Raw genomic sequence first — 26,395 nt, forward strand, 5'->3', positions numbered from 1 at the left:
CTCAAAAAAGCTGACACACGAAAGCTTCACATATTCTGAACTAAATGTGCATCCAGCACTGAATTCCTGAGTAACGACTAAGCACCTTGTTGTTTGCTGTACAATAAAATGCATAAGCGGGCGCTGTTGACAGCCTAGTTATGAAACCCTGATGTAAGCATCGCACAACTGAGGTAAAGCTGTGTGACTGTATTTTTCCTTTCTGAGGGGGATTTCATCCTTGACCAGTGGAGGAGTAAATGTGGTTGCAGAGGTGGTGGAACGTGGCCAATAACTCCGGGCACAAAAGAGGAAATATTTTTAACGCTGCCAGGAGGTGGGTTTGAAAAATCTTGGATCTCAGGCACACATCCACTCTGCTGAAAAGCAGAAACGAAAGGATGGAAGGAGGGACTTAAAAGAGCCAGGTCGCAGGTGGGTGAGCTGACAGCACCCTGAGGTGTACTCACATGTTGAGTGGCAGCTGCACCTTGGCGTGGGCCAGCAGCTCAGAGGTTATAGATGCCACTTTGGGGGGCACCAGTACCCCTGCCGAGGATGGAGAGGGACCCGGGTGAGACGCATCCTAAAGACACAAAGACAGAAAGTGAGGGGTTTCTATTTAGAATAAATTATTACCTGAAAGCATCCAGAGGCAATAACTATAATTAAAAGCAATGTGTCTCTTTTTATTGAACTGTCAGAGTGGGTGATTGGGGAATCAGTTAATCAAATCAATTAGAGTGACTAAAATGAAGTGTTCATGTGTGTGTACTGCATATATGGAGCCCGATCAAGAAATCAGCTGTGATTGCAGACACTGTATATCTGCATCAGCTTATATATTTACATTTCTGGAATAAAAAAATTACAATGAATCAGAAATATTCACTGTTTGTTTCTAGCAAGTTCAAGATCAATGAAGAAAATATGCCAACATGCAAGACTGACCAGTTTTACAACAAATAATCAATATGTAAGTGCATCACTGTCAACATATCAGAGGTGGATGAATCAGGTAAACCCAATTTAGTTGTGAGGTAGTTGGTACGGTTAGCAATGACAACGATGATCTGCGCACAGTACACAGCATCTGAGGCTGTGGTTTAGCAGCTTGCTAACTTTGTAGCACAAAGCACACAGGCCCTAAACCCAAAAAGAAAAGAGCAGCTGCAGCAGCAAAACTCTGCTTTAGCAGCTGTTGTTAGCATAAAACAAACAGCCTCTGAGCAGAAGAACGGAACTGCAGTGGCAGCTACACACTCCTTCAGCAGTTAATGTTTGCACAAATCATACACCAACACCAATACGGAGTAAGTGTTGCAGCTAACACATCTCCCTGCTGGCGTACGAGAGCTACTGGCTATTTCTTTTTTTTTTTGATACTTTTAAAATGTGTCTTACTTTTGCTGGTTTCTACAATCTTACCAAGCCCAGTTTTAATACTATCTATGCATGTCGTGCTAAGGTATTACACATAAATACAGTGTTTGAATATTTTCAACATTTTGCTTTTCAGATTAAGATTTTACATACAAAACTTCAATTTACCAACCATTAAGTTATCTATATTTGCTCACATAAAGGCTCTGAATACCACCTCTGCTATATATTATACTAACTGCAGATTGTATGTAGGTGTTATTGAGCGTACCTGGATGCGTGCGGCCGCCCTGGGGTCGGAGGAGCTGATGAGGACTGGGTGGGAGATCTCCATACTGTGTCTGTTGTTGAGCTGGGCGGCCCTTTGGCTGACAGACAGCGCCGAGAATGAATGCCTCTTCTTGGCGTTCTTCTTCCCTTCGCCTCTCCGATGACCAGAGCCATTTCCGTTGGACGGGGAGGCGCAGGGGGATGGGCCCGGAGCACAGGGGCCCAACGGCGCCGGCTCAGAGCTCGGACCCGGAGCGTTAGTCGGCGTGGGCTTGTCGATCTCCATCAGCTGCTTGGCTGTTTCGTTTAACTGAGAGATGCGGAGAGAAGAAGAAGTTCAGGTGTTAGCATTCAGTCCTCGGTGGTGCACATCCATAACAACATCTCCAGCACACACAGGGACAAGTGTGTTTGTGTGGCCTATTCCTCGCTTGTTCTCACTGGCAGCTTTTCAAACCACCAGCATAACAATCATCACTTACAACAACTGGTCCAGTGAGACTGGCTCTGTGTAACACACACTCTCAATGTCTCTCTTTGTCAAACACTCCCACACACGAGCATCACTTTCCCTTCACCGGGAGTCGTCTTTCGCTCCTCACTTTGGTTTCACTTCAGGTCATTCTGAGGTAAAATCTGACACATGAAAAGCTTCAGTTATCTATTTGAGATGCAAAAGAAGAAGACTTTTTAACATACATTAGGGCAGAGCAGTATTACAGGGTTTACCTCTGAGAATTTGATGATGTAAGTCCTCACGAGCGCAACACTTAAAATTAATCCCTTCAACTCAATTTTATGCCACATTGAAACACCAAATCCCCGATGTCTCCTTGTTAAACACACAGTATGTCATTTCTGCTCTCTCATTCGGGTCCCTCATTCAAACCAGTGAAACAAAAGACGTAATTTGATGAAGTCGTAAAGGAGCGTAGGATGATGGGAGTTATTGTCTTCACTGCTAATGAAAAACTGGCGTGACTCGGGCAGAAAATGTTCACGGATGAGGTAATGTTTCATGAGTTCCTACCTCACTCTCACCACACACCATGGTAGTCGATCCAAAATAGGTGAAACACATTTTGGATCATTTGCAAAACAAATATATAACACAGGTCTAGTGTTTTTCAGATATTTCAATGCAGAGTTGTTAAATATTACGTCTTCAAACAAGTTAATTAATCCAAAACATCCCTGCCAGGTTTTCCCTTTCAAGTTATTTTCTGGTCGATGATGCTTTCAGGAGTAAAACAGCAAACTCGACATCTGATATTTGCAATTTCATCAACACACAATGATGCAGAATCAAATACAAAACGAGTGAGGGCTTATACAGAGAGCAACAACGAGAGGATTTGTGCAACACACTGCACAAAACACAAAAGTAATGCAGGGGGTAAAATGAAGATCTGTCATCTTACCGTTTTCTAATGAGGACCACATTGAAAATAAACTCTTAGCTCTATTGTGTTTTCATCCTCAACTATATTAATTGCATGTCATGACCGGGTGATTGCAGCCTTTTTAGTGTTACCAAATAAACACAAGAAGTAAACATTTCTTCAAGCACAGAGAACGTAATTAGCTGTATGCATCAGCTGATCTGGTCACAGCTCTGGATTTTAAAACATCTGAAGGACAAACAGCTGGTTTTTGGAACCACAATTCCCTCAGTTACCGCATGTTTTTAATAAGACGTGCAGAAGTTTGTCAGGCACTGAAACAAAGCTTTGCTGATCAGTGTAAGTGATCATTCATCTCTTTCCATTCAGAGCTTCGCTGACTAAGACTTGGTAGAGGTGGAAGAGGAGAAAATGCACGTGTTTGTTATGATTATTAGATAATTCATTTTACTTATTGGATCCGATATTGAACACTGACTGCACAAGACACGGACACAGCTTACAGGGATAAAAAGTGAAGCCAATGCAGAAGTGCCCGAAATATGCCCTTATTTCTAATGACCAACAGGGGGCGTTCCAATGGTAGCAAAAAGAGGTCTGATTGTATGTAAGCTTATGAGAAAACGACCCTACTTCTCACTCAGTTTTCTTTTTACTTCACATAGCAGTTTTCCAAATGAGTTTAAAGTATCAATCACAAGTCTTCTTCAATCAAGCACGATGTTAATTTTGTAAATTATGATCTGTATTAGAGTAAATGTTCCACTCTCTTGACTAAATAAGGGCACTTCTGGCTCCAAAAACCCACATTGGTGAGAGCTGTAATGCCAAACTAGAGGCTTCTAAAGTAGTCCCAAAAACAACAGGTGACGCTGTGATGGTTTTACACTTACTGATGCAGATTCACTTGAGTCGAAAAACTGTAGCTCTTTTTACGAGCACCACACAAGTAAGATGTGACGCGTATTTGCTGACAAAGAGCACAAACTTCACATTGTGTACCAGCATTCAGGTTGAAGGGACTCCTGTGCTCTTGGTATCCTCATTTGTTGACACTGAGTGGATGAGAAAATTAGAGAATCTACCCACATTTGGTGATCGGTGGATCTTAATTTCAGACTAGAATCCGTGGGAGAAGGCAAATATTGAGGGCTGAAGATGAAGATGGATTTGAATGGGAAAATTGACTTTTTCAAACTATAATTTCACTTGTCACATGAGCAAGGCAGAGCAGACATTTGTTTATCAGAGTGGCATGACAGAAGGAAAGGAAATGTGTGGATGGGTGCTGTTCAGTACACATCCAGTTGAGCAGCAAGTTGCAGTATTTTAAGAAATGCCGAAAAAGCACATAAATGAGCTATTATGACATCTTGTCAATGTGTTTTCAGCCCTACGGCTGGGGAAAAAAAGTCTAAAGTTGGAAGCTCGGTGATGGATTATTAAGTGTGTTTGACAGTTATGGGGCTTTCCGGTAGTTTAGGTTGGCACGGAAGTAGTTTTACTGTCACATGTTTTATGTACCGTCCAATCACTCATCTGTACAGTCGCTACAAGCAGGCTGCTGCTCATTAATTCTGCTTACTCCAACACTCACACTGCTTCTCAATGTTCCTGAACTACCTGCTGCTCGCAATTTGACTCCCTCCACCTCCCCAGCCTCATTCAGCGGGGCTGTTAGGTGTGGCTCCGACGGGGTATTTCTTTTATGTGCTCATGTTCGTTAATGTTCTTTATCTCAGGCGCCGCTGAGGAACAGACGGTGTGAAGCTTAGATTTGTTCCGTCGTTTGGGCAGAATGAGTGTTTCGACTTCAATGATGAGTTTAAAGCAACATTATGTAACTTTTTAAACTTAAGATGACAGCTTCAACATCATGTTAATGGTACATTGTCTTGTAATAGTGTGAATGGTGTCTCTGTCTCAGCCACTCCGTCCCCCCATCACTTGTTTCTGCACTATGTAGCTTCAGTGAGAGGGTCGGATCTCAGCGTTACACACGTTTACTTCTTCAACATACAACAAATAACATTGTTATAAAGTGACGAGTTTTGTTTGTAGTCAGCACCTACAGTACATCTGACAAGTTATCACAGACCTGGGATTTATATTTACAACAGTGGTGTTGCACTCAGAAACTGTGCGGGGCGCCAAATTGCACAAAATGCCTATTTCTACATAACGTTGCATTGAAATAGGGTTTTATGGTAGATTTGACATTTAAATAACGTTTTAATAGATTCCAAAATTGTAAAAGTCTGCAGCGCGTTACAAGCAAGTAACAGAATTAAATATTCAAAATAGAAAGTTACAGTCACTGTCTTAGAAATAGATTACTTGAAGGGATTACTTTATTTGTTCTTGTATTGTTTGCTCTAAAATTGATATGATGTTTCCCATTTCCAATTTGAAGAAGCACCTTGAGGTAAGTTTGAAGTCTGGACCTTGATATATTGGTCCTTGTTCATTGTAATACATGTTTCTCTTATCCAAATATCAGAATAGATTTCCTCTCTCCCTTTTCAGTGACTTGTTTAGTGTGGAATACATTTTGTTTGCTGTATTTTGATGTTGTCTAATGTGTTTTACTCTCACCTTGATTCTGTGGTTTACTGATGCTGTAGAAATAAAAAAAAGGGTAAAAGGAAAACTAACGACTGCCAATTTTCTTTAGAAAGCATTAGTTGAAGGACAACGCGTGGCACATTTGTGTTCGCGCACTCACATAACTTTTTCCTCTGAAGACAGTTATATGATCTCTTCAAAAAGTAAAGCCAAAGTATTTAGAATGTGTTACTTGACTTGAATAATCTAACGGGATACGTTACAAATGAAATGTAAGGGCATGTTTTCAGTCTCTAAGACACTGTGGTTCAATAAACTCCATCCTCTGAGCAGCCACACACACACACACACACACACACACATTACCACACACACAAAGGTCATTGTGAAAACAGGTAAACTAATACACAGACAACATCTTCAGCTTCACTGACGAATTTACATCGCAATCATGTCTGCTTAGCGTCGCCTCGAACTCCTGAACAATCCCTCGAGAGAAAGTCGAGCATTTCTTTTCCGTGTGTGTGCGCACGTGTGTGTACAGCACCGACCCTTCTGGGCTCAGTGTTGGTGATATCGAATTTCCATATTAATAGATATGCTAATCAAAGCCAAATCATATGCTAATGAGCGTGATGGATCGACGCTGCAGATGTAACTCAGTTTGCTCTCATGAGACGGACACACAAACACACACACACACACACACATACACACACAGAGAAGGTCAGAGAGGCAACGCACTCAAAAAAATTGTAAATCGTGACCGATTAAGTTAACTTTTACCCATGTGATCCGAGTTTGTGCGCTCACACACACACACACACACACAAAAATGACTGCTGTGTCAGTCTCTCTTTAACGACCGCTGCTATAGTGCCTGGTCATGCTGCAGTAAAGGTGATAAGGGAGTGTATTTGTGTGTGTGTGTGTGTGTGTGAGAGAGAGATGTTGTTGATAGAGACAATTCTTCACTGGGTGCTTTTGGCTGAATGAAATCTCCAAGGTCATCTGTTATGTGTTGAGCTAACTGTACTTTCTGTACTCGGAGCCTTTTGGAGGGTGAGCGTTCTCTCCAGGTACCACCGAGACTCGCGTTGATGAGCTGATATCTGCACTGCGAAAAGGATAAGCCAGCAAGATACATGCATGCCCGTGCACACACACACATACACACACACACACACACACACACACCCAGTGGCAGGTGTGTGCCAACTCCCTCCTGCTGCAGAGACGGGGCGATGCATGAGGTGAAAAAGAGGCCAGAAAGGAAAAGATCAAGGTGTCCTTGACACAGCTTTAAATGACTGACCAAAAACCCTAAATATTGATTATGAATTAACCTTGATTATACTGAAAACACTTCTGCACTTCCTTCAAACTCATCTAAGTTGACGCCACATCCACAAAGCTTTCCCACAATACAATACAACCCACTCAGCACAGCCACCAAAATCCAAGTATATTCATAAAAACACAAGATGCAGCATCTACTTCACTAACTACCAGCCCAGTGTGAGGCCACTGTCTGAAGAGATGACAGACAGAGGTGAGACACTCGACCCTCACCTGAACAGAGTTTACTCACCACTGTGCTAGTGTTTTGGATTCTGTAAAAGATGAATTTGACTGATAGCATTTTCCTTGAGATATCCCAATAATATCATTATTGTGACATCTGACAAATGGTCACAGACCTGGGATTTGTATTTATGACAGTAGTGCTGCACTCTGTGCCTGGAGCCAAAAAAAACAAAATGTTGCTTTAAGTACAATAGACACATGCTGATGCGGAAATCTTGCACTGGCCATAAAAACAAAGACTACTGAGAAGTGTGTCTGTTTGTGTTGACACATCATTCACACTGTGCCTTTTGTCTACTTTTTTACTTTGATCTTTTCATAAAGAATATGTTTATAATCAGGAAACTTATCAAAGGAGTTCTTATTTTGACAGTAGGATCAGAATGCAGGTTTTGTATCTGCATCTTTATGAAATATTATACTAATAATAGGCTCTGCCAGCTTTGTGTTAATGCACATTTCTAAAAGCAAATCCCCAATGAAGGCAATGGTGACAGCGTTGTTTGGATCCCTTACAATGCAATTTCTACGGCAATTAGTTTTATACTTTTATTTTTATACATTATAAAGTTTATCGGTGTAATTATACTGTGCAACTGTCCTTGTTGTTGTGTTTGTTATTGCTATTGTTATTATTAATTCTGCTTTATATTTTTTTATCTTTCATTCTATCTTTATCTTGCTTTGTCTTGTTTCATTTCTATTCTGATAAATTTTTCCCCTCTGATTTGATTCTTGAGCTGCTAGAACCGGTGAATTTCACCAGTGAGGGATCAATAAAGTCTTATCTCATCTTATCTTAAGACCGACACACCGGCACAGCAGGGGTCACTCCAACAAAAAGACCGCAGGTTTCGGAGGCCATCCATGAGCTGGCCAATCAAATCTGTGTAATTGCCCCTTTTCGGGAGATTACTTTGTAATGTTAACTGCAAAATTGTCCTTTTTAGGCACTGATCACAGGGACAGAGGATAAAGTGATTGTCACTGTAACAACTCTGCAGAATTGTAATATCCTTCCTCGTACCTTTTGGCCTCTGATAAGCCTTCAGACTCACAGACGCGTGACTCAAATGGACTAACCCTCTCACCACTGTCTCTCACATGCATCCACCAACGCTGTGTTTGTCATTGTCTTAGTGCTATTTCCAGTCTGCTGGAATATCTACTATAGGGTGAGACAGCAGAGCCGTCCTCGAACGTAGTGACTGCCAATCACTTCACACACTCTCCGTGTAATTTGGAGACTATTTCGGAGGCATCCCCATCATCTGCAAACCCCTCATCACCAATCTATGTATCTAGACTGCCAAATATTAACACAAGCAGTCTGTATTCACATCTGAGTGGTGAGACAACAGCTTTAAGAGGTACTTTATATCCAGAGAGACACATACACACACACACACACACACACACACACACACACACACACACACACACACACACACACACACTCACAGATCAGCAGAAGTCCAGCTGGGCCCTTCTCATTTAGCTCTCACTGCAGACACACACACACACACAAACATAGAGGCGACATGCCCCTGTACCCCTGCTGTGCCAGAGTGATGGAGCGGTCTAAATTATTGATGCATCTCTATCTAATAGGAACCCCTGTGCGTCTGTGTGTGTTTGTCCCGACTCCTCTCGGCCTGTGGCTTAATCATCAGCACCTAAGAGAGTCGTTTGGTCAAACAGCTAATTTCAGCGACATGATTGGGTAGCCAAGAGTCCAATCCTTGCGCAGGTCGCAATCCCAGCGAGAACAAGACAGACAGACTTTATTTATCTCTAGGGGGACATCAGCATGTCAGGACAGCAGTACACGATAAGACCACATGATACAAAGAATAGTGCAAAAACAAATTACAAGTCCCAAATATTTTGAAGCAAGGTGTGCAACCCACATATAAAGTTAGAAGATAAAAAGATGCATCGTGCCCAAAGTTGAAAGTATTTCATGGAGTTTTTAACTGGTTATGAAACTAATCATGACCTACATAAGGCAACGAGACCATCAGAAGGAAGATATCTCAATATAGTTATTTTCAATGCATGTCGGATTCCCTGCAAAATCAAATGATAAGATCCATGACATGCAGACCAGGAGAGCCTCTGTTTACACTTTCCACTGCAAAGTTCTGCAGTAATTTCAAAAGGAAGCAGGTCAGGAGAGGCAAACCAGGGGCACCCCGAAGAAATATGGTAGAAGGGCTCCCCGATGGCCACATATAATTCATTAAACCCCCCCCCCCCTTGCCATAAAACAATGCTTTATGTTTTAATACTCAATGGCCTAAAAATGTGGGTTAATTGTTGTTTAGTTATTAATTTACATTTGAATTGTTCTGCTAAAATTTTGGTGTCAGTTTATTCCCAACGTAATAGTAATAAGCGGTGGTTGGAGGGGCCCCGTGGTAAGTTTTCCCTCAGGCTCCAACAGAATCTGCAATCACCACTGACCAGAGAGCCAAAAATAATTAAAAGGAACAGTGACTAAGCACGGGCGAACACACGAGCAGAACAGTGATTCCATATGCATATCTGTATATATGAGAGTATCACAGTATGTGCTTTGGAGTATATTTGAGTTATTTGCGTGTCAGTGACTTTATGTTCTCTTAATAGCAGACGAGAGCCTTAAGCAGCACGAACCCCATTCGTCTCTACATGAATACACAATGCACTCGGCACACTTCATTTGACCTTATGAGGTTCTCATTGTCTTGAGAAACATACAGACACAACAATACATCGCACTTTTCCTGAACTCTCTGTCAGTTTTCAAGGTTTCATCATTTGTTTTTTCGACGGTGCCAGCAGAGAATCAGCGTGTTCACAAATGTGTGTTGAGAGAGCAGATGCCTGAACAACAGCCCCACAAAAAGGAGGAAAGACAGTTTCTACCAATGGCTTTTTACAACGGCTTAAAAGCCTTAAATGCGATCCAGAGCAAATTTTGCATGATATAATTTTTTTCAGCTGCACAGGGATTAAAGTAAACTATATTTCACTCTTGACAGGCATAGCACTATGAAAGAAGGTAAAATGTTTGGGGTGTTGGGGGTTTTATCCTTTTTACTGAGAGGAAATCCCTCAAAGAGAACTCCACCTCAGCCTGGTTCAAACAGCATCGCTAATGTAATTTGCATTTCAGGGGCAATTTTAATGCTTCGGTCGTGTATTCCTGCAGATAAGTGGTCAAAACACCGTGGAAACACCTGGAACCTGAACGCAGTTAAATATACAAGAACACATGATAAACCTGTTTATTTTTGACTGTGAACGTTAAATGCGTATCCACTCTTTTATACCAAAGTCAGACAGTGTCTGTCAAACTCTGTATAGCTCGTGTCAGAACCCAGCGGGGGGGTTGAAAGCGGGTCGGAAAGCAGAGTAACCCATTTAAACCGACTGCAAACACATGGACAAGAGAGATAAAATAAACAACAACAACAACTGTTCATAATCTTAAATTCTTGCTCACATTTGAATATGTTATACTCTCATATGTTTGTATGTGTGATTTAAGCTAAATTGTCTAAATTTGGGATCAATAAAGTATCTCGCTAATCAACTAGAGATTAAATAACATGTTTTTTATTTAGGGTCGATACTGATTATTAGTAATCATGGAGACAGATTGAAATAATTGGAACTGTAAGAATGAAAAAGGTTGTCACATTTTGCTGGAATTAAACTAAGAATGAAAAAATAAGTCTGTATTTGTGTACAATTCTGAGGTAGTTGTGCTTTACTTGAGTATTTCCCTTTCATGCCACTTTGTACTTCCCTTCCAAATTTAAAAGTAAATTGTGCTTTTTACTCCACTGCATTTACTCCACACATTTTAAACTGTAATACTTTTATTGGCAATCAACCAACCAAACAAATAGAAAGAACTCAAAAATGCTGAATATCAGATCCAATAATCAGTCGGACTCTAAAATCAACATCACAAAAGGGTTGCAATCAATTCACTGAAGCATTAAAGCTTTGTATTTCTATCCATCTAGTACTGGTGGCAGGCGGCGTCACCAGCAGTTGAGGCGGAGACTGACGGAGCTCCTACAACTTCAAAAAGGCCCGTCTTTTTCTAAACCTTCTGAACATAAGTTAATTAGACTTGCAATGTTAAACCTGCAAAGAAAAGAACCATTGTCTGGTTGGTCTGAACATTCATTACTTCTGCTGACGCCATAAGACTTGAACACATTGTCTCCATCCAAAAATTATCCGACTACAACAAATCTCTCCTTTGTCATGTCCTGATCTCAAAACGCGTCCGTCTCTATATAATACATCACTAATTACAACAGCCAATCAACTCAGACAAGAGCTGTGTTTTCACCATGTATCCAGACAAAAGTAATGGATTACAGAACAGTGACAGCATGTTAAACTTGCCCAGAATACCATTTAGTCCAAATATATTTGACACCAGGTAATACTGATAGATTATTGAACCACACTGTAATTACTTTCTTTCCCCCGCCTTTCTCTAAAGGCATTTGAATAAGCCACTCTTGTGAACGATGAGGGAGCCAAAAAGCACCAATATATACGTTTATCATCAAAGTAGTGTGAGTGTTTATATTTGCACTCGCAGACACAAAAGATTTATGTTATTTCTTGTGAAAGTAGACGGGGTATACTTTCACCTCCAGGAGGAAAATGTGCTCTGCCTCGGCTCTCGAAAGTAAAACTATGATAAATGAAAACACTGTGATACAGGTGTTTCTGCTACAGCATCGCTTTTTACAGCTCTCTCTGTGATAACTTGATGTGTGAGAGTTTTTCTCTCAGTGTATGTGTGTGTGTGTGTGTGTGTGTGTGTGTGTGTGCGCGTGTTTGTGTGTAGAGTGTTTACCTCCACGTAGAGAATGGGGAAGATGCCAATCTTGTCTCCCAGCATGCCCTCTGCCCAGTTCTCATCCACTCGCCTGATTACAGTCAGCACCTCATCCTGGACAGAGAGGAAATGAGTGAGACCACGCACATACACACTATTGGTCGACCATGTGTGTGCAAATTGCTTTTAAGTTATTCTAGGTATCGCTCTGGAAATATATTAAATTTGGTGTAAAAACAAGGGAATGATGGAGAAATTCAGTGTCGGGTCCCATGTTTTTAATCAGAACCTTTTCAAAACAAATAATCTCAAACGCTTTACGAAGGTAGGTTTGAGGACAAACAGTTTCCTTCTGGTTTGCTGAGGTGGTTGCATCCACAGACCTCAGAAAAGGTCAACTAAAACCATTAAATGTGGGTGTGCAAAAGTTGCCTCATTAGTTTCATGTGCTTCTGTTCTCTTCCAAACCAACAAACAATGCAACAATTGTGGTGTTCTCGCATGTTGTAGAAAAGATAGAAAATAAAGATCTTGCAAATACCACTTTTTCAAGTCATACGCATGTTTTTGGACAAACAGGAAACTTCAAGCTGCCTTTATTTTAAATGTCAGTCAATCGTTTGTTTTTCAGTTCAGTTCATAAGGTCTTGCTGCTTATCCCTTCCGTGCAAAGAGCCCAAAGTATGTGTTTTTCAGCTATGTGAAAAAGCCGTATTTCTTTCATTTTAACTTTGACGTGGCCAGTTGCCTGTTCTGCAGCGGCAGTGCAAAGTTAGTTTGTATGAATACTGATGTGTCTGCTTTAGTTGTATTGTAAACGGAGCTGAGGGTGTGCTGCATATTTTTGCAAAGAGCGTCTCAATGGATCTGTGCGTAAACTTCAGCAACCAGAGCAAACAGGCATCTGTGAGTAAACCTGTCACCAATCCACATCGCGGTTACTTGATGAGAATCTTTATAATCAAAGTCTTTAAAATATAGCAATTTTGAAATGATTAAGCTTTTTTTTAATTAAAACTAATACTCTACTGACTCATGAACATCTGACATACATGGTTTCTTGGACGAGTGTTCAATTACTGATGATTAATGGTTAATTGAGTTTTTATTCCTTTTTATTTACACTGAATGGAAGACGAATATTTTGAGTAAGTTCTCCGTGTGGACTTGTGTGATTAAAAACAGCAGCAGCTCAGACTTCCATCAGCCTCCCACGTGCTGTAGAAAACATACTGTGCACCTGCAGTTTATGTTTTTGTGAGGTTAAATTGATTTGACCATCTGCCAATACTGAATATGCAAAATGCTTTTTTATTTGCATTCTAAATGAGATACGCGATGTTTGAATGTTGTTGTGAAGTACAGGCTCGCTGTATATGGTGATATAACTAAGTACGTTTACTCAATTTTGAGTTACTTTTAGTATTTTCATTTTCACCTTTATGCTTCTACACCGATGCATTTTGGAGTTACGTTGTAGATGATGTATAATTGTTGCTTTTATCGATAATCAGAAATAAAATGATCATGTTAATCGTAAAGTTGCTGAATTTTGGATCCTATAATAGGCCAGGTATACACACTGTATACATACATGTAAAAATATGAAGAATGTATTTTTTAATTGTACTTTTGATACTTGAGTACATGTTATATCAGACACTTTAAGACTTTTACTCAAGTACTGTTCCAAAGTAATATCTCAACATGATACATTCACTTGCACTCAACTATGACTTTTGGGTCCAACTGACAACAATTCCATAGGGTTTGATATAATCTGCTCTATTTTATTGAATAATATTCACAGCAATATTACATCCGACGCTCATTCGAATATATTATGCTCCTTGTTCACCACATACACACACACACAAGCGCACACACGCAGACTTCATCATGAAAGTATTTCTCCCTCTGCTGCTTTGTCTCCTCACAAGAATTCGAAGGTCGTGGCAAGACCATTAGGGACGGAAGTGATAATGCTGGTAAATGACTGTGTATTAGTCATACTGAGTAATTACCTCTCACACTGAGAAAACAATATCACACACACTGGTTCTGCATGACAACACGCACTCAGTGCACCACGGGGGCATGGATATGTGCAGAACTGTTTGGCTTTGAGCGACTTTCAATCTTTAACCTGCCAATTAGTCTATCCCTTAAAACGCAGAGTTATGCGAAATATGAGCGTCTAATCAGTATCTGTTGATCTTGTGTCGAGTGCAGCGTGTTCGAGGCAAGGTGCGCACAGTGTGACGATGCTTTGCACGGCTGTAATCAGTCCTAAAACACCTACAGAGATGTGTACAGTACAGTGTAATTTAATAATCTGTCTCTGCAGACACACTCACAGTACAGAGACAGAGTGAATGTGTCGAGCGTTCACTCCGAGCACAAATGAGCCTGTGTAACAGCGGGAACAAAATGATAAGCTTAGACGAACAGAGCAGTACACGAAATAGAAATTACTGTTTTCATCAAACCCAACCTTGATTCAAACTGCTGAAGGACAGTGGCTCCTCATCTTGTCATAATCTCCATCCTTTTAGATGGTATCATTCTAGTCATGCTATGACAAATGGGGACGGTTTCAGGATGTCAACCCCTGCTGTCATCCACTTCAAAACACAAATGCCAAATTTCCACACAGTCAGACGCGGGGATAATTAGTCAAAATCCTGAATTTAATTGACTTAAACAGATCCAAATATAGAGGGACACCCCAGCACAAAGCAGCAGCATGATGCTCCGCTAATTAAAAAAAAGCCTCCATGGTCAAGATAGAGCAGAAGTACATGCTATTTGTTTTTACACCTCCCAGTTCACACTTACCAAACTTAAACGCACTCCATGATCAGAGCCCACTCTGATCATGTCCTGTATTGGACATGTAGGCACAAAGACCCTACCATAAAGGATCAGACTGAATATATTACAATGTAACAACTTGCTCATTAAGAACCGAGAGGACACATGAACACCCCTTGGTGCTGGTTCTGAGCCAGTGCTTCCTCTGGACTGAATGACATGGCTCTATAGTGGCTCTCATGCTTGTGGAAAAGCAAACCGTTTCATAAAAGGTTCAGGGCTCAAACCAACTCTGATACTGCTCTTAGTTTGCTTTGGTCAAAAAGGGGATGTTCCTCCCTGATAACATCTCGTCAGGTAGTGCCAAAACAAGCTGAGTACACAGCACAACATATACGTAAGAAGTATTACCTGATTAATAATAATCACAATCCTAGATTACAGCAAAGAGCTGCATGCATCCCTCCACTGTAAAGGAGTGATCTTCTCAGCCTCCCTCAAGGAGCTGTACTCCACAGTAAAACTGTATTAGTATGAAACAGTAAATCGACTTTATAGTATTTCAGTTTCGTGGCTGTGCAGATTTTGTTTTAGGGTTCTATCGATCCAGCTGTAAAACAACTGGGGCTGGTTTTATTTCTTCTGGCTTCTTGGCTTAAATATTGAAGATCTTGAGTACGAGCTCAAAGAATCACATGCTGCATCTTCATTCCAAGAAATATCAGTCATGTTGAAAAACTGTCTTCAATCCAGTCCTCATGGTCAGAGTAGACTGGTAGTGATCCTGAAACAGGCCACAGCTGCTGCTGTAAGTCATCTCCACCCTTAGATTACCTCATATCAGAGCCGCTGAGCGAGGAAACATATAAAGCTAAATACCACGAAGGAGAAAAGCCTGTTCTGGTTTTAGCATTATGCTGACCACAAAACTGTCCGATGAAGCTCATGTTAATGCACCAATATTCCTATCAGTCGACAGGACGTATTACCACCACAAAAAAAATCACAAAGATGACTATGTCAGTGAAAAGTATGCATGGATTACTTAACAGGCCCAAGATGTCAGGGTGCCCCAGAGCCAGAGGGTCTATTTGAAGGGACTGTTAGCATTTACTTGTGGTAATGAATTATACAACTACAAAGATACACAAAATGACCACAAAGAGACATAAAACAACAATAAGGAGGCTGAAAAAGACAACAGCGACATAAAGGTACCACAAAGAGACAAGTATTGCAAAGAGACACACAATGACTACAGGGACACAAAGATTACTACAAAGAGTCATAAAACTACCACAAGGAGACACAAATGTACCAAAAAGAGCCACAAAAACAATCACAAAGACACAAAAATGTACCACCAAGAGACACAAAATAACAATTGAGACGCAAAGGTACCACAAAGAGATCAAACTACAAAGACAAACAAAAACTTTTTCGAACACAGACAGAATGATTACAAAGAGACACTGTGTCTCTTTCAGTCTGAGTATGGTCCTATGGAGGAGAGGCTGGGGAGGCCACTTACATTTCATTTCTGTATGCTTCTCTCATGACCACTACTGAACACACTACCTACTGTCAGTGGTAGTTTTTCAGCAGCAGTAGCCCGAAGATTTGATCTGAATTTGCTGCGGGCATCACATGAGTTTACCTCCAAAAAAAAAAAAAAAAAAAACGGGACACAAGCGAGTAAATAGAGAAAACTTCTGGTCCTTTGGGAGGCAAAAAGAAGAACATGAACTTCTTATCCTGTTTAAAGTTATTGTGTTTCACACTTTGAGAACAAATCTAAAGATTAGAGTCCGTAGTGATAAACTGTTAGTGTCCTCCAAAGAACCAACCTCACTCTGAGTACATCTAAGCAGCCTGTCTGTATTTTTATATTAAGTTGTCATCCTGTGTCTGATATCAGACCAGTGTCCTCAGTTCAATGTGTGTGTACACCATGTGCATGTGCGTGTGTGTGTGCTACCTTGCTGAAGGCCAGACAGTCTTTGTCCTGGTCTTTATCTTTGACCTCGAAGTCGTACAGCGCTTTGCCCTGCGGTGGAGTTTGGCTCAGCGGACGCAGCAACTGGATGTAACTCGCGGGCAAGAAACCATGACAACCGTTGAGCTCGCCGTGGTACCAGTTGTCGTCCACCTTGCGTCGCAGGATGATGATGTCACCCTTGGAAAACTGGAGATCGCCTGGTTCTTTGCCTTCGTAGGAATAGAGGGCTTTCCCGCAAGGCAGCGCTGGGATATTCTGAAAAACAGACACAGACACCTACTTAACAAACAGCAGTGTTTTATACATGCATCAGAGAGAAAGATATATGATATATGTCCTCGTGTTCATTATTACAGCGAGTTAGAATATGTTGTTAGCACTGAGCCAAATGTTTTCCTGCCTGACCGGAAGTCAAGTAAGACTTGAGGCTGAATTTTTGATCAGTCTTGTTCTATCTGATCAAATGAAAAACCTACAAGTCCTGGTGTCTGGTCAGGACACTTTGGGTTTGGGAGCTCCCAAAGGGGCTGACGAAAATACTGAGCCGTCACAAGATGTTTCTCAGGATAAATAAGATGGGAAAAAAACACGAGGTCCTTTCTTCTACTTCTGTCTCCTTTAGTCTCCTTCTTTCTTGTGAAATATGGGATGTTTTTGACATCGTACTTCAGATGAAACAATCTCAGAAGGAAAAAGTCACTTACATCCACAATCATCTGTGCCATTAGAGGTAATGACACGAGCTAAAAAGGTTGGGTGCCACTAGGTTAGAGCACTCACACGCTTTCTATTTTAGACACTTTTGTAATTTGCTCCCGCGCTGCCTGATGTGCAGAGAAGATGAGCAGATTACCTGCCAGTTATCTTATCCTGCACCGGAAAAATAGGGTCTCGGTGAGAATAGGATGTTCTTCTGTACTGCAGCTCCACGTAGCGATTAACATAAAAGGTTAAGGTGACAGGTGCATTTTTTCCATAAAAATCTTGCACGGAGAAGCATAAAGTGAACCTCCACAGAGGATTAAAAGCATCGCTGTCAAGTAGCAGTGTCACTGTGGTGAAATGATGCTACACCTCGCAAATGCTGGGGGCCGACAAATTCCTGAGTTTACAGTGAACTGCGGTTCATTATATTCTTCCGATTAAGGAGCTGGAAACTGTGCTTTTTGTTCTTTGTCTGGAACAAATCCGTTTCAAGTCTGTTATGTAGCAATATAAAATAAGCTGTATGCTTCTGTTTTGTTCTTCTCGTTTCATTTTTATATTTGTCGGGTCCCATATTTGAAGAAAGGCACAAATGAGGCATTGAGTCCTGCAGTGATTAGTAAATTAATTTTTTTGGGGAAAAAAAAAAAAACGCCTGGGGCAAACTGTTTTTTAAAAGAACTCAAAACAGTGGAAAATCCAATATGTTGCAAACTGTTGGCCCCGGAGACAAATTTGTAGAGCTCGCCTTGGATGGTTGGATATGTGCTCCGAGTTCCGTTTTTATTCCCTCCAGCAGTGTGTGAGATATGACTGGTTATTAAAATGTTTGCCAGGTAATTGCCGCTCCCACCTTGGGCCAAACACAGTAATTTTGAAAATGCCAGAGCGGCGTAATGCACGACCCCCTTAAGAATCATCAAATTCAAGTCCGTGGTGTCTTGCTTATCACATGTCAAGGACGGACACACACACACTGACCAATTCATCCTGCACAAACAGATTCTTTACATGAGGCCACACTTCTGTAAAGAATAATCAGAATGTTGCACTGAATTGACTTTATTTCAAATGAGTATGATACTTTGCATTAAATTTGGCTTTAAATATTCAAAATTAACTCAAATGATCAAATGAATGTGGAGAAATATCAGCTTTGAGGTTGTGTCGTAGACATCTTCTGTCGCAGAGACGTCAGCTGAGGTTGGCATCTTAACCAGACAGCCCCGGCCCATTCTGTCTCATAAAACTGATCCCAGTTAGGCTGTTTAGGGACAGGTGGCCAATGAATGACACAGTATACAACGATGGCTGAACCACAACTACGACCATCAACTCCCGGCAAGACACCATGTTTGGGGGCAAAAGAAAATAAGTGATTGAATGGATGGATTAAGTTTGTGCTGAACTCACAACATTTCTTGTAGACTGCTGAGGAAACAGCTGTTAATGCCAACGCTGACTATTTAGCAAAAGCTTATACAGACCTACGGGAGACACTGAGCATCAGTTGTTATAACAGGGGTGGACAACCTAGCCTGCTGCCTGTCATGCTGCCCCCCGACAATCGACAGGTGGCCAGTTCTTACACACAGGACCTTTAAAGTCCTATTAACAACAAGTTTTTTCGTATTTGATCAGTTTTCACTTGGTCACACGCTGAACTGCAACTGTCAGATCACAGCCTAGAAAGCCTAACTACACGCCGCAGGCCATGAATGTATAATTTACAAATGGAATTTCTAACAGTACTCATTCGTTTAAGATGAAATATAAAAAGGCTCGTGCACTGTGTGTTTTTAAGTGCTTACCTCTCAGCTGAAACTGCTGTCTGAGATTCCTGAGGCCTGATGGCTCTGAAGGGGATTAGCTTAGCTTTGAGAATTACAGATGGCTTTTGATGGACGAACAACACGGCGACACACTTATCAAGAGCAGTTTACTGACTCATCTTGTTTATTACTTCACTGGTGTTGAAATTGGTGCCGTCACCAACCTCTCAAAATTCTCTGTTTTTCCTTCTGATTCTTTTCTTTTCTCTTCAAGCTTCTATCCTTTGCCTTTCCTTGTTATTGTCTTCGTCAGCCAAAACTCATTAACTCTACTCCTCCTATCTTTAATGAGCTAACAGCGTCACAATATGGAGCGAAGGACTTGGGACAAACAATGCTGTTTTGTTTTTTTTAACACACATCGATGCTGATTTAGATGGGACGTGCAGCTTTGGCCTCAATCTTTTAACATGACATCATATAATCCTATTTAGCTATGAAATACATTTTAACATCCCTTGGATTCCCGCCCTAAAACAAGTCAGCTGGAAACCTTAAAAAGTCAGCCAGCGACTGCCTTTTCACCCAAATCATTGAGCTACGTTAGCTTAATTAGCCAACTAGGTATAGCTGATAACAATCTGCTATCGAAGAAAACTGCTGGCCTGAAATGAGAAGCCTGCTGTTGTTGTCTACATCTGTCAGAAATCAAGGAGGTTTTGTTTCAAAAATTACTTTTAATTTGTCGAGTGACTGTTTTTAGTGTAAAATGTCTAAATGCTGTACTAGAAATGAAAGCGTAGCGACAGTAACTGATGTGAGCAGGACGTCAGTTGACATGTACTTAAAACAGGTTTGTCACATTAAAAGTGTGTAGATCAGATGAATGGTCCAATAAAAAGGTCCAAGTTGAAAAGCTAATATAGCTTTTAACCTGCAGACGACATAAAAGCTTCACTTTTTATACAGCGATGACGAACAGCCTTGATATCATCTTCACACCTATATTCACACTCTTCACCCACCACACACACTCAACCAAACAGCAGCACACACTTAATATACTCAACATGATCTTGAAGGAGACAAGCATTAAAGGGAGCTTATCTTAAAGACGATCCAGGTAAACAGACAGCAGTGTTCAGAAGAGAGAATGCATGAGAGAGAAACAACTCCTTTTTTCTCCCCGGGAAGCGGTTTACAATAACGTTAAGACACACACACTTGCACACACAAACACACACGGTTAGACACTCACACAAAATGATTCTCCCCAGACGCTACACTGAAGAGAACAGCCAGAGGCTCCAAGCAAAATATACTGAGATCAGTGATGACGCAAAACCAGGAAACAGACACAAACAACAGAAAAACTCACGTCTAATGCTGCCTCCAACTACTGTTTCTATACTGTGTATGCCACCTGACACTCTGCTTAACTGCAACAAGACATGGTGAAAAGTGTGTGAGCCAAGTCTGTGGACACCCAGGTATTATACAGCCACAGGTTAATGACCCTGATTACACATTTTACTTGTCTCACATCTGGATAAAATACAGATTTGATTTACACTGAGCCACATCTTTGAGACTCTGTTCGCCCCATCACAAATAATCCGTTCTTAACAGCCTCCACTCTTTTGGCTTTCCACCAGAGTTTGCCATCTGTCTGCTGGGAGTTGCTCCCATTCGTCTATAAGCCCATAGTCTTTGTTCCCATTCATCACAAAGTTGTTGGTGAAAAGTTATTCCACAAGGAACACAGAAACTATTTTTTCACTGATCTGACTCTGTGCATAGGGGCATCATCAGGTTGAAACAAAGAACATTCCACAAACGTGGCCTGAAAGTTGGAAACCAAATTGATTGAAACCACGAAACCAGGCTCAGACCAACTAGACTAACCACATCAGGGCTGTATGCCTCCACACCATCTCTGACCTTCAAATCTCATGATATCATCATTTTATCCTATTAGACATTTGTATGTGAAATCTGAATTATTGTGTTATGGCCAAAAAAAATTGTTTTGTGAGGTCTTTGGGACCTTGACCTCTGACCTTTGGCCATCAAATTCTAATTAGTTCATCTGTGATTCATAGTGGACATTTGTACCAAATCTGAAGACTTTCCCCCTGTGCGTTTTTGAGATATGGCATTCACAAGAAATGGGATGCCATTAAGTCACAGGGACCTTCACCTTTGACCCTTGGACACCAAAATCAGTTCATCCTTAAGTCTGAGTGAACATCCAGACCGAATTTAAAGAAATCCAGTCGAGGCGTTTGAGATATTACGTTCACAAGATTCAGACGGATAGCCTGTAAACATTATGCCTCCAGCCACGGCTGTCGCCGGCACAGAGGCATGAGAATAAACAGCAATTATACAAACAGGTGAATCCAGATGCTTTCTGTCATTCACTGCGGTATGTTTATATGTTTATATCAAAGCGAGCTGGCAGTTAGATGAAGCTGAGGGAGCAGCACGATGCCGATATTTGTATTCGGACATGAATGTGTACACCCCGGGTGAGATGTGTGTGTGTGTTGTAAACATCGCACCTCTCAGAAGAGAATGAGGAAAAAAAGGAAGCAAAACAGAATTACGGAGGACAAAGGAAAGAACAGGATTGAGAGAAAAAAATCAACAAAAGGAACAAGGTAGACGGATGAAACAGAGGTGAAGGAGACGGGTACAAGAACAAGAAAATAACCAGCTGAGGAGAGGAAGCGGGAGACGCAGACAGAACAGAAGCAAAGTGGTGAGTGAATTGAGTGAAGTTTGACCCTATGGAAACCTGTGTCATAAAAAAATCTCACATCTCACTTAACCGATGTCACTGATGCTCTGTAGATGGCACCAGTGATGTTCTTGGCTTTTTTTTAATCACCCACTGTAGAGCCTTCGTGTCCAGGGCCGTGCACGAACCATGTCAGTTTGTGATGTCGCCAGTCAGAATGCTTTCAATTGCTCCTTTGTAAAAGTCAGTCTCCGGAATTTAGCCTTTCTTAGCGTCTGTAGGTCGTAGAGCCTTTTTTCTGTGCCTGGGTGGGCTGTTGTCTTTTAGTATCATCTCATTACAATGCAATGCTTTGTTGGGAAACCTTGAATCCTGGCAATCATGTGGGTGTCACACATCTACCCAAATGCTGCTACAGACCAAGAGCACCAAGTACACCCTCTCATGACACAATGCACCCCGCCACAACACAAGAACTGCTCAAGGCGTCGATATGACCTCGCAATGCCCCTTATCCCCATCTGATCCAGCATCCATGGGATGTTCTGGGACAAGACTGATCTATTGAGGCCCCAAGGTGGATCCAACTTGGCTTTGACAGGGTGAAGCACTGCCACAGGACCTCGGGGCTTATCCTTTTGGTGTCTGGCACTAGGTCGTCAGTGGTGAACTTTTGAGTCCTTGGGGTTGCAAGTTTAGCAGTTCTCACCCCGAAGAGAGAGTGGTGGACGGGATTGGAGATAAAACGGAGAAGAGAATAGAGGAAGGAGAGGAAAAACAGCATCACCTCTCTTCTTTTGCTTTCCCGTCCTCTCCTTACTTTCTCTCTCTGTCTTTACTCATATTCCCTCTCTGTCTCTCTTCCCCTGTACCAACAGACTCGCGGTGGCCTCCCAGAGGCTGCTGGAGGGCCTCATCAAGGAGGTACTGGGGTTGATGCTCTGCGCAGGGAGGAGGTAGGTGGCTAAGCTCTCTCGCCTATATCCAGGGGCAGGCTGCTGTCTCTCTCTTCACTCAGCCTGGGGCAGGAGGGTCAGGCTGCATGAAGGAGGCCTATATTTTAAAATAGAAAAAGATCCCACCTGGATCTAGACACCAGGGCCAACTCCAGTGTTTGGCGTCGTGTTATTGTCATTTCACTGCAAGTTCTTACCTAACTCTCACTTTTTAACTGTAAGATTTACTCCCAGCTGCAAATGGAGAACTTCTTATCTTAGCCTCAGTTCAAATGCAAATAATTGCTACATAAGATGTACTGAAACATCAGTGAAGTGTTGGCTCTTCAAACAGAATCAAAGTTGGACATGATGAGACCTTTAATTCCAGGTAGAAAAGACATTTTTCGACTTCAAATAACATGCTGCATCTATGAATATACAATTGAAAGAAGCACCTTTCCTTTGTACTTAACTTCTTCTTTACTTTTCTTTCTCTCTCACTCTGCTATTCTCCTTCTCTTGTTCTACCCACTGAATAGCTTGAGTGACTCGGCAGTGTCGGCGCATTTCTCATTTCTCATTTCTCAGCGGCTCCACGGAGCTGTAAAGACACTTAAACACATGCACTTAACCATAAATGTTCAGGCTAGTCTACTTGTCGGCATTAGGATTTGAACAGGAGCTCATAATGTTTCTGTAACTCTAAAGTGAGGACGTGAACGGATACTGCAGGCACAACAGCTATCTGAATGTCCGTGCACAGCATATACATGTACATACACAATTATACATCTATATATAATTCATATACAGTCTAAATATAGTTGTGAATCATCCTTGTGCCACAGCAGTGTCATAAATGAAACATTTAATTATCATGTAAATGCAGAGGGGAATAAAATCCATTTAATAAGCCATTCTGTAAATGAAATACTGTGGATAAACCAATTCCAGCAGCAATGTTGTTCCAGAAGATATATATTTAAGCTGTCTTATCCTTGAATATTTCTTTGTTGTTGCAGAGCAGGGTGGAAAAAAAAAATCCCTGGGAAAGCCGCCTCAGAAAATTGCATTCTGCATGCACAACACAATCAAAGTTTTCTTGCTCTAATTAACTTCAGTCCAGGAAAAACTGCTTCACTTACAGAACCAACATTATTTGAGTATGTAAGGACTTGGACTAAAGCTTAAAACTCATCTGAGATGTCTTGTTCATTTTCAAATTTGAGGAGAGGATGCACCATTGCATTGCGAGATGTGTTATCTGAGAGCAGTGCCGAAAGCAGCACTCGGCCATTTGCCTGCGACTTTTAAATCCATCACTGGAGCAGGCTGCAGGGATAACCGAGAAACGCTCTACTGTGTTTGGTGTCATTACTTTCAAAACCACCAATGTTGCCCTGCTGTGCTGCCGCCGTAGTGAGAAGAGAAGCTAATCTATCCAGAACAGTCGCTTCATGTGTGAAGAGAGTGGAACTGTGTGAACGGAGAAAAACCCAAGCCAGGATTGTTGCATCCTACATGTGTGAAAAGGGTTTCTTAGTATTGTACCTGTCGGCGGCACTACATCATCGTCAGCCAAACATGCACGCACATGCACATGCACACACACACATATTTCTTATGAAGAATGCTCTCTCACCCCTGTGGTGCAGTAATTAGTGTTTGTGGATTTCTCTAATGGACAGAAGGAGTGTGTGCGTGTGTGCGTGTGCGCGCGTGTGTATGTGTGTGTGTGCGTGTGCGTGCATGTGCGTGTGTGTGTGTGAGAGAGAGAGAGAGAGAGTCCCCTGCCCCCTTGGGGACTTACACACAAACACACAAGTCGTTCCATCAACCACTACTGAGAATCCCATCTGTTCAAGTCTAGCAGTGTGTGTGTGTGTGTGTGTGTGTGTGTGTGTCTGCTGTAGCCATAAGGTACAGGGAGGTGACTTGTCCAACATGGGACTGACTGCTCCATTCAACAAGGGTCCTATGACACACACACACGTACGGTTCGACCATGTGTGGTTGATGGGTCGATGAGTTGGTCGCTGTGGACCATTTAGAACGACAGGATTTTTGAAATTTTTCAATATATCGATAATCACAGGAAAACAGATAAATTGAGGAACAAAAAACGTGTTTTTGCTTGTCAAAAATACTAAAAAGGTTATGAAGCCCTGAAGTTTGACTAGAAATTGGGCTTAAATCGTCAAAATTAGGATTTATATCAGGAGCAATCCAAGTTAAATTATTTGTATATATGTAAATTGTCATATACAACATTGTGTGTATGTTATTTTTTACAGCTTACAGTGACTTACAATGATGTTGTGTGATTTTCAGCGGTGAAAATGCACAGAACAAAATCTACTGCACATATTGAGTGTCTCCTGAGGATCCTTTAAAATGTTACGTCTCACTTTGAAAAAATTAACCTAAATAGTAAGTAAGTAACTGTAGCATTATATTTTCACAACGGAGCTTTGGGTCTAATAAGGACGTAAATTAAACCCGACAGCATCCTCCTTAGCTGACACAATTGCTGCTGTTGTACTGCACTTTGGGGAAAGTTAATAAAGTCACCCAGGAGAGCCGCAGTCTTTATGCAGCTACTGCAGCTACTGCACATCCCCCGTGGCCCCTATTAAGAAGACAAAAGCTTTGATGCATCGATTTTACTTACTTGGAGTGTATAACTCAAAGAAATGGGCCACAAAATGTTAATACGACTCTACCAGGAAGGGCTGATTACAGTATATCACCATACCACACCAACCAGATGTCTGAAAAAAGACAAAGGGTGTTATAACGCAAACAATTAAAAAAATAAGCTGTAAATATGTAAATATATAGGTTATGAGTTACATGGGAACAAACGCTAACAAGCTTATGTTATTAGCAACTCTAGAAGTCCGTCACTCAATGTCTCAGTTGGTCTGTCAGTCAGTCACTCTACACAAATATCTCAAAGACTACTGGAAGACTTTCCATTACATTTTAAAGACTTTTGAGACTCGGGTACAAATGTTCACAGATGACGATTTTTGAAAATTTTATCCATGTTAACTTTAGTCTTGTTCCCCGACTTCCCTATCCCAGAAATAGAGACAGTCAATCAACTGAACCCGTTACCATGAGCCAACTTGTGGATTTCTCTGGGTTTTGGGATAAACTAAATACACAACTCAACAAAATATACAGTTTAACAAAGGTCTGGTGGTTTTTAGACATTTTAATGCAAAATAGAGATAGTTCGGGCATCTTGTTAGGATGCCTCCTGGGTGCCTCCCTTGGCATGACCGACTGGGAGGAGACCCCAGGGCAGACCAAAAAACTCACTGGAGGGCCTATAAAACCCATCTGGACTGGGAACGCCTCGGGATCCCCCAGGAGG

General features: G+C 41.4%; 1 protein-coding gene across 4 annotated transcripts in view; it reads right to left on the reverse strand.

The window, feature by feature from the left end:
* LOC115588257 (E3 ubiquitin-protein ligase SH3RF3) overlaps positions 1-26,395 on the reverse strand; it is a 113,859-nt gene that overhangs the window by 29,433 nt on the left and 58,031 nt on the right. For 3 of the 4 annotated variants that reach the window (XM_030428725.1, XM_030428724.1, XM_030428727.1), the window contains exons 2-5: positions 16,835-17,110; positions 12,061-12,156; positions 1,634-1,942; positions 450-565 (exon numbers count right to left, since the gene is read on the reverse strand). In XM_030428725.1, the coding sequence (XP_030284585.1) occupies positions 450-565; positions 1,634-1,942; positions 12,061-12,156; positions 16,835-17,110 (797 nt within the window). The remainder of the gene's footprint in view (positions 1-449; positions 566-1,633; positions 1,943-12,060; positions 12,157-16,834; positions 17,111-26,395) is intronic. The other variant, XM_030428726.1, reaches the window with a different exon arrangement.

Source organism: Sparus aurata, chromosome 9 (genome assembly GCF_900880675.1).
Source record: "Sparus aurata chromosome 9, fSpaAur1.1, whole genome shotgun sequence".
Lineage (NCBI taxonomy): Eukaryota > Metazoa > Chordata > Actinopteri > Spariformes > Sparidae > Sparus > Sparus aurata.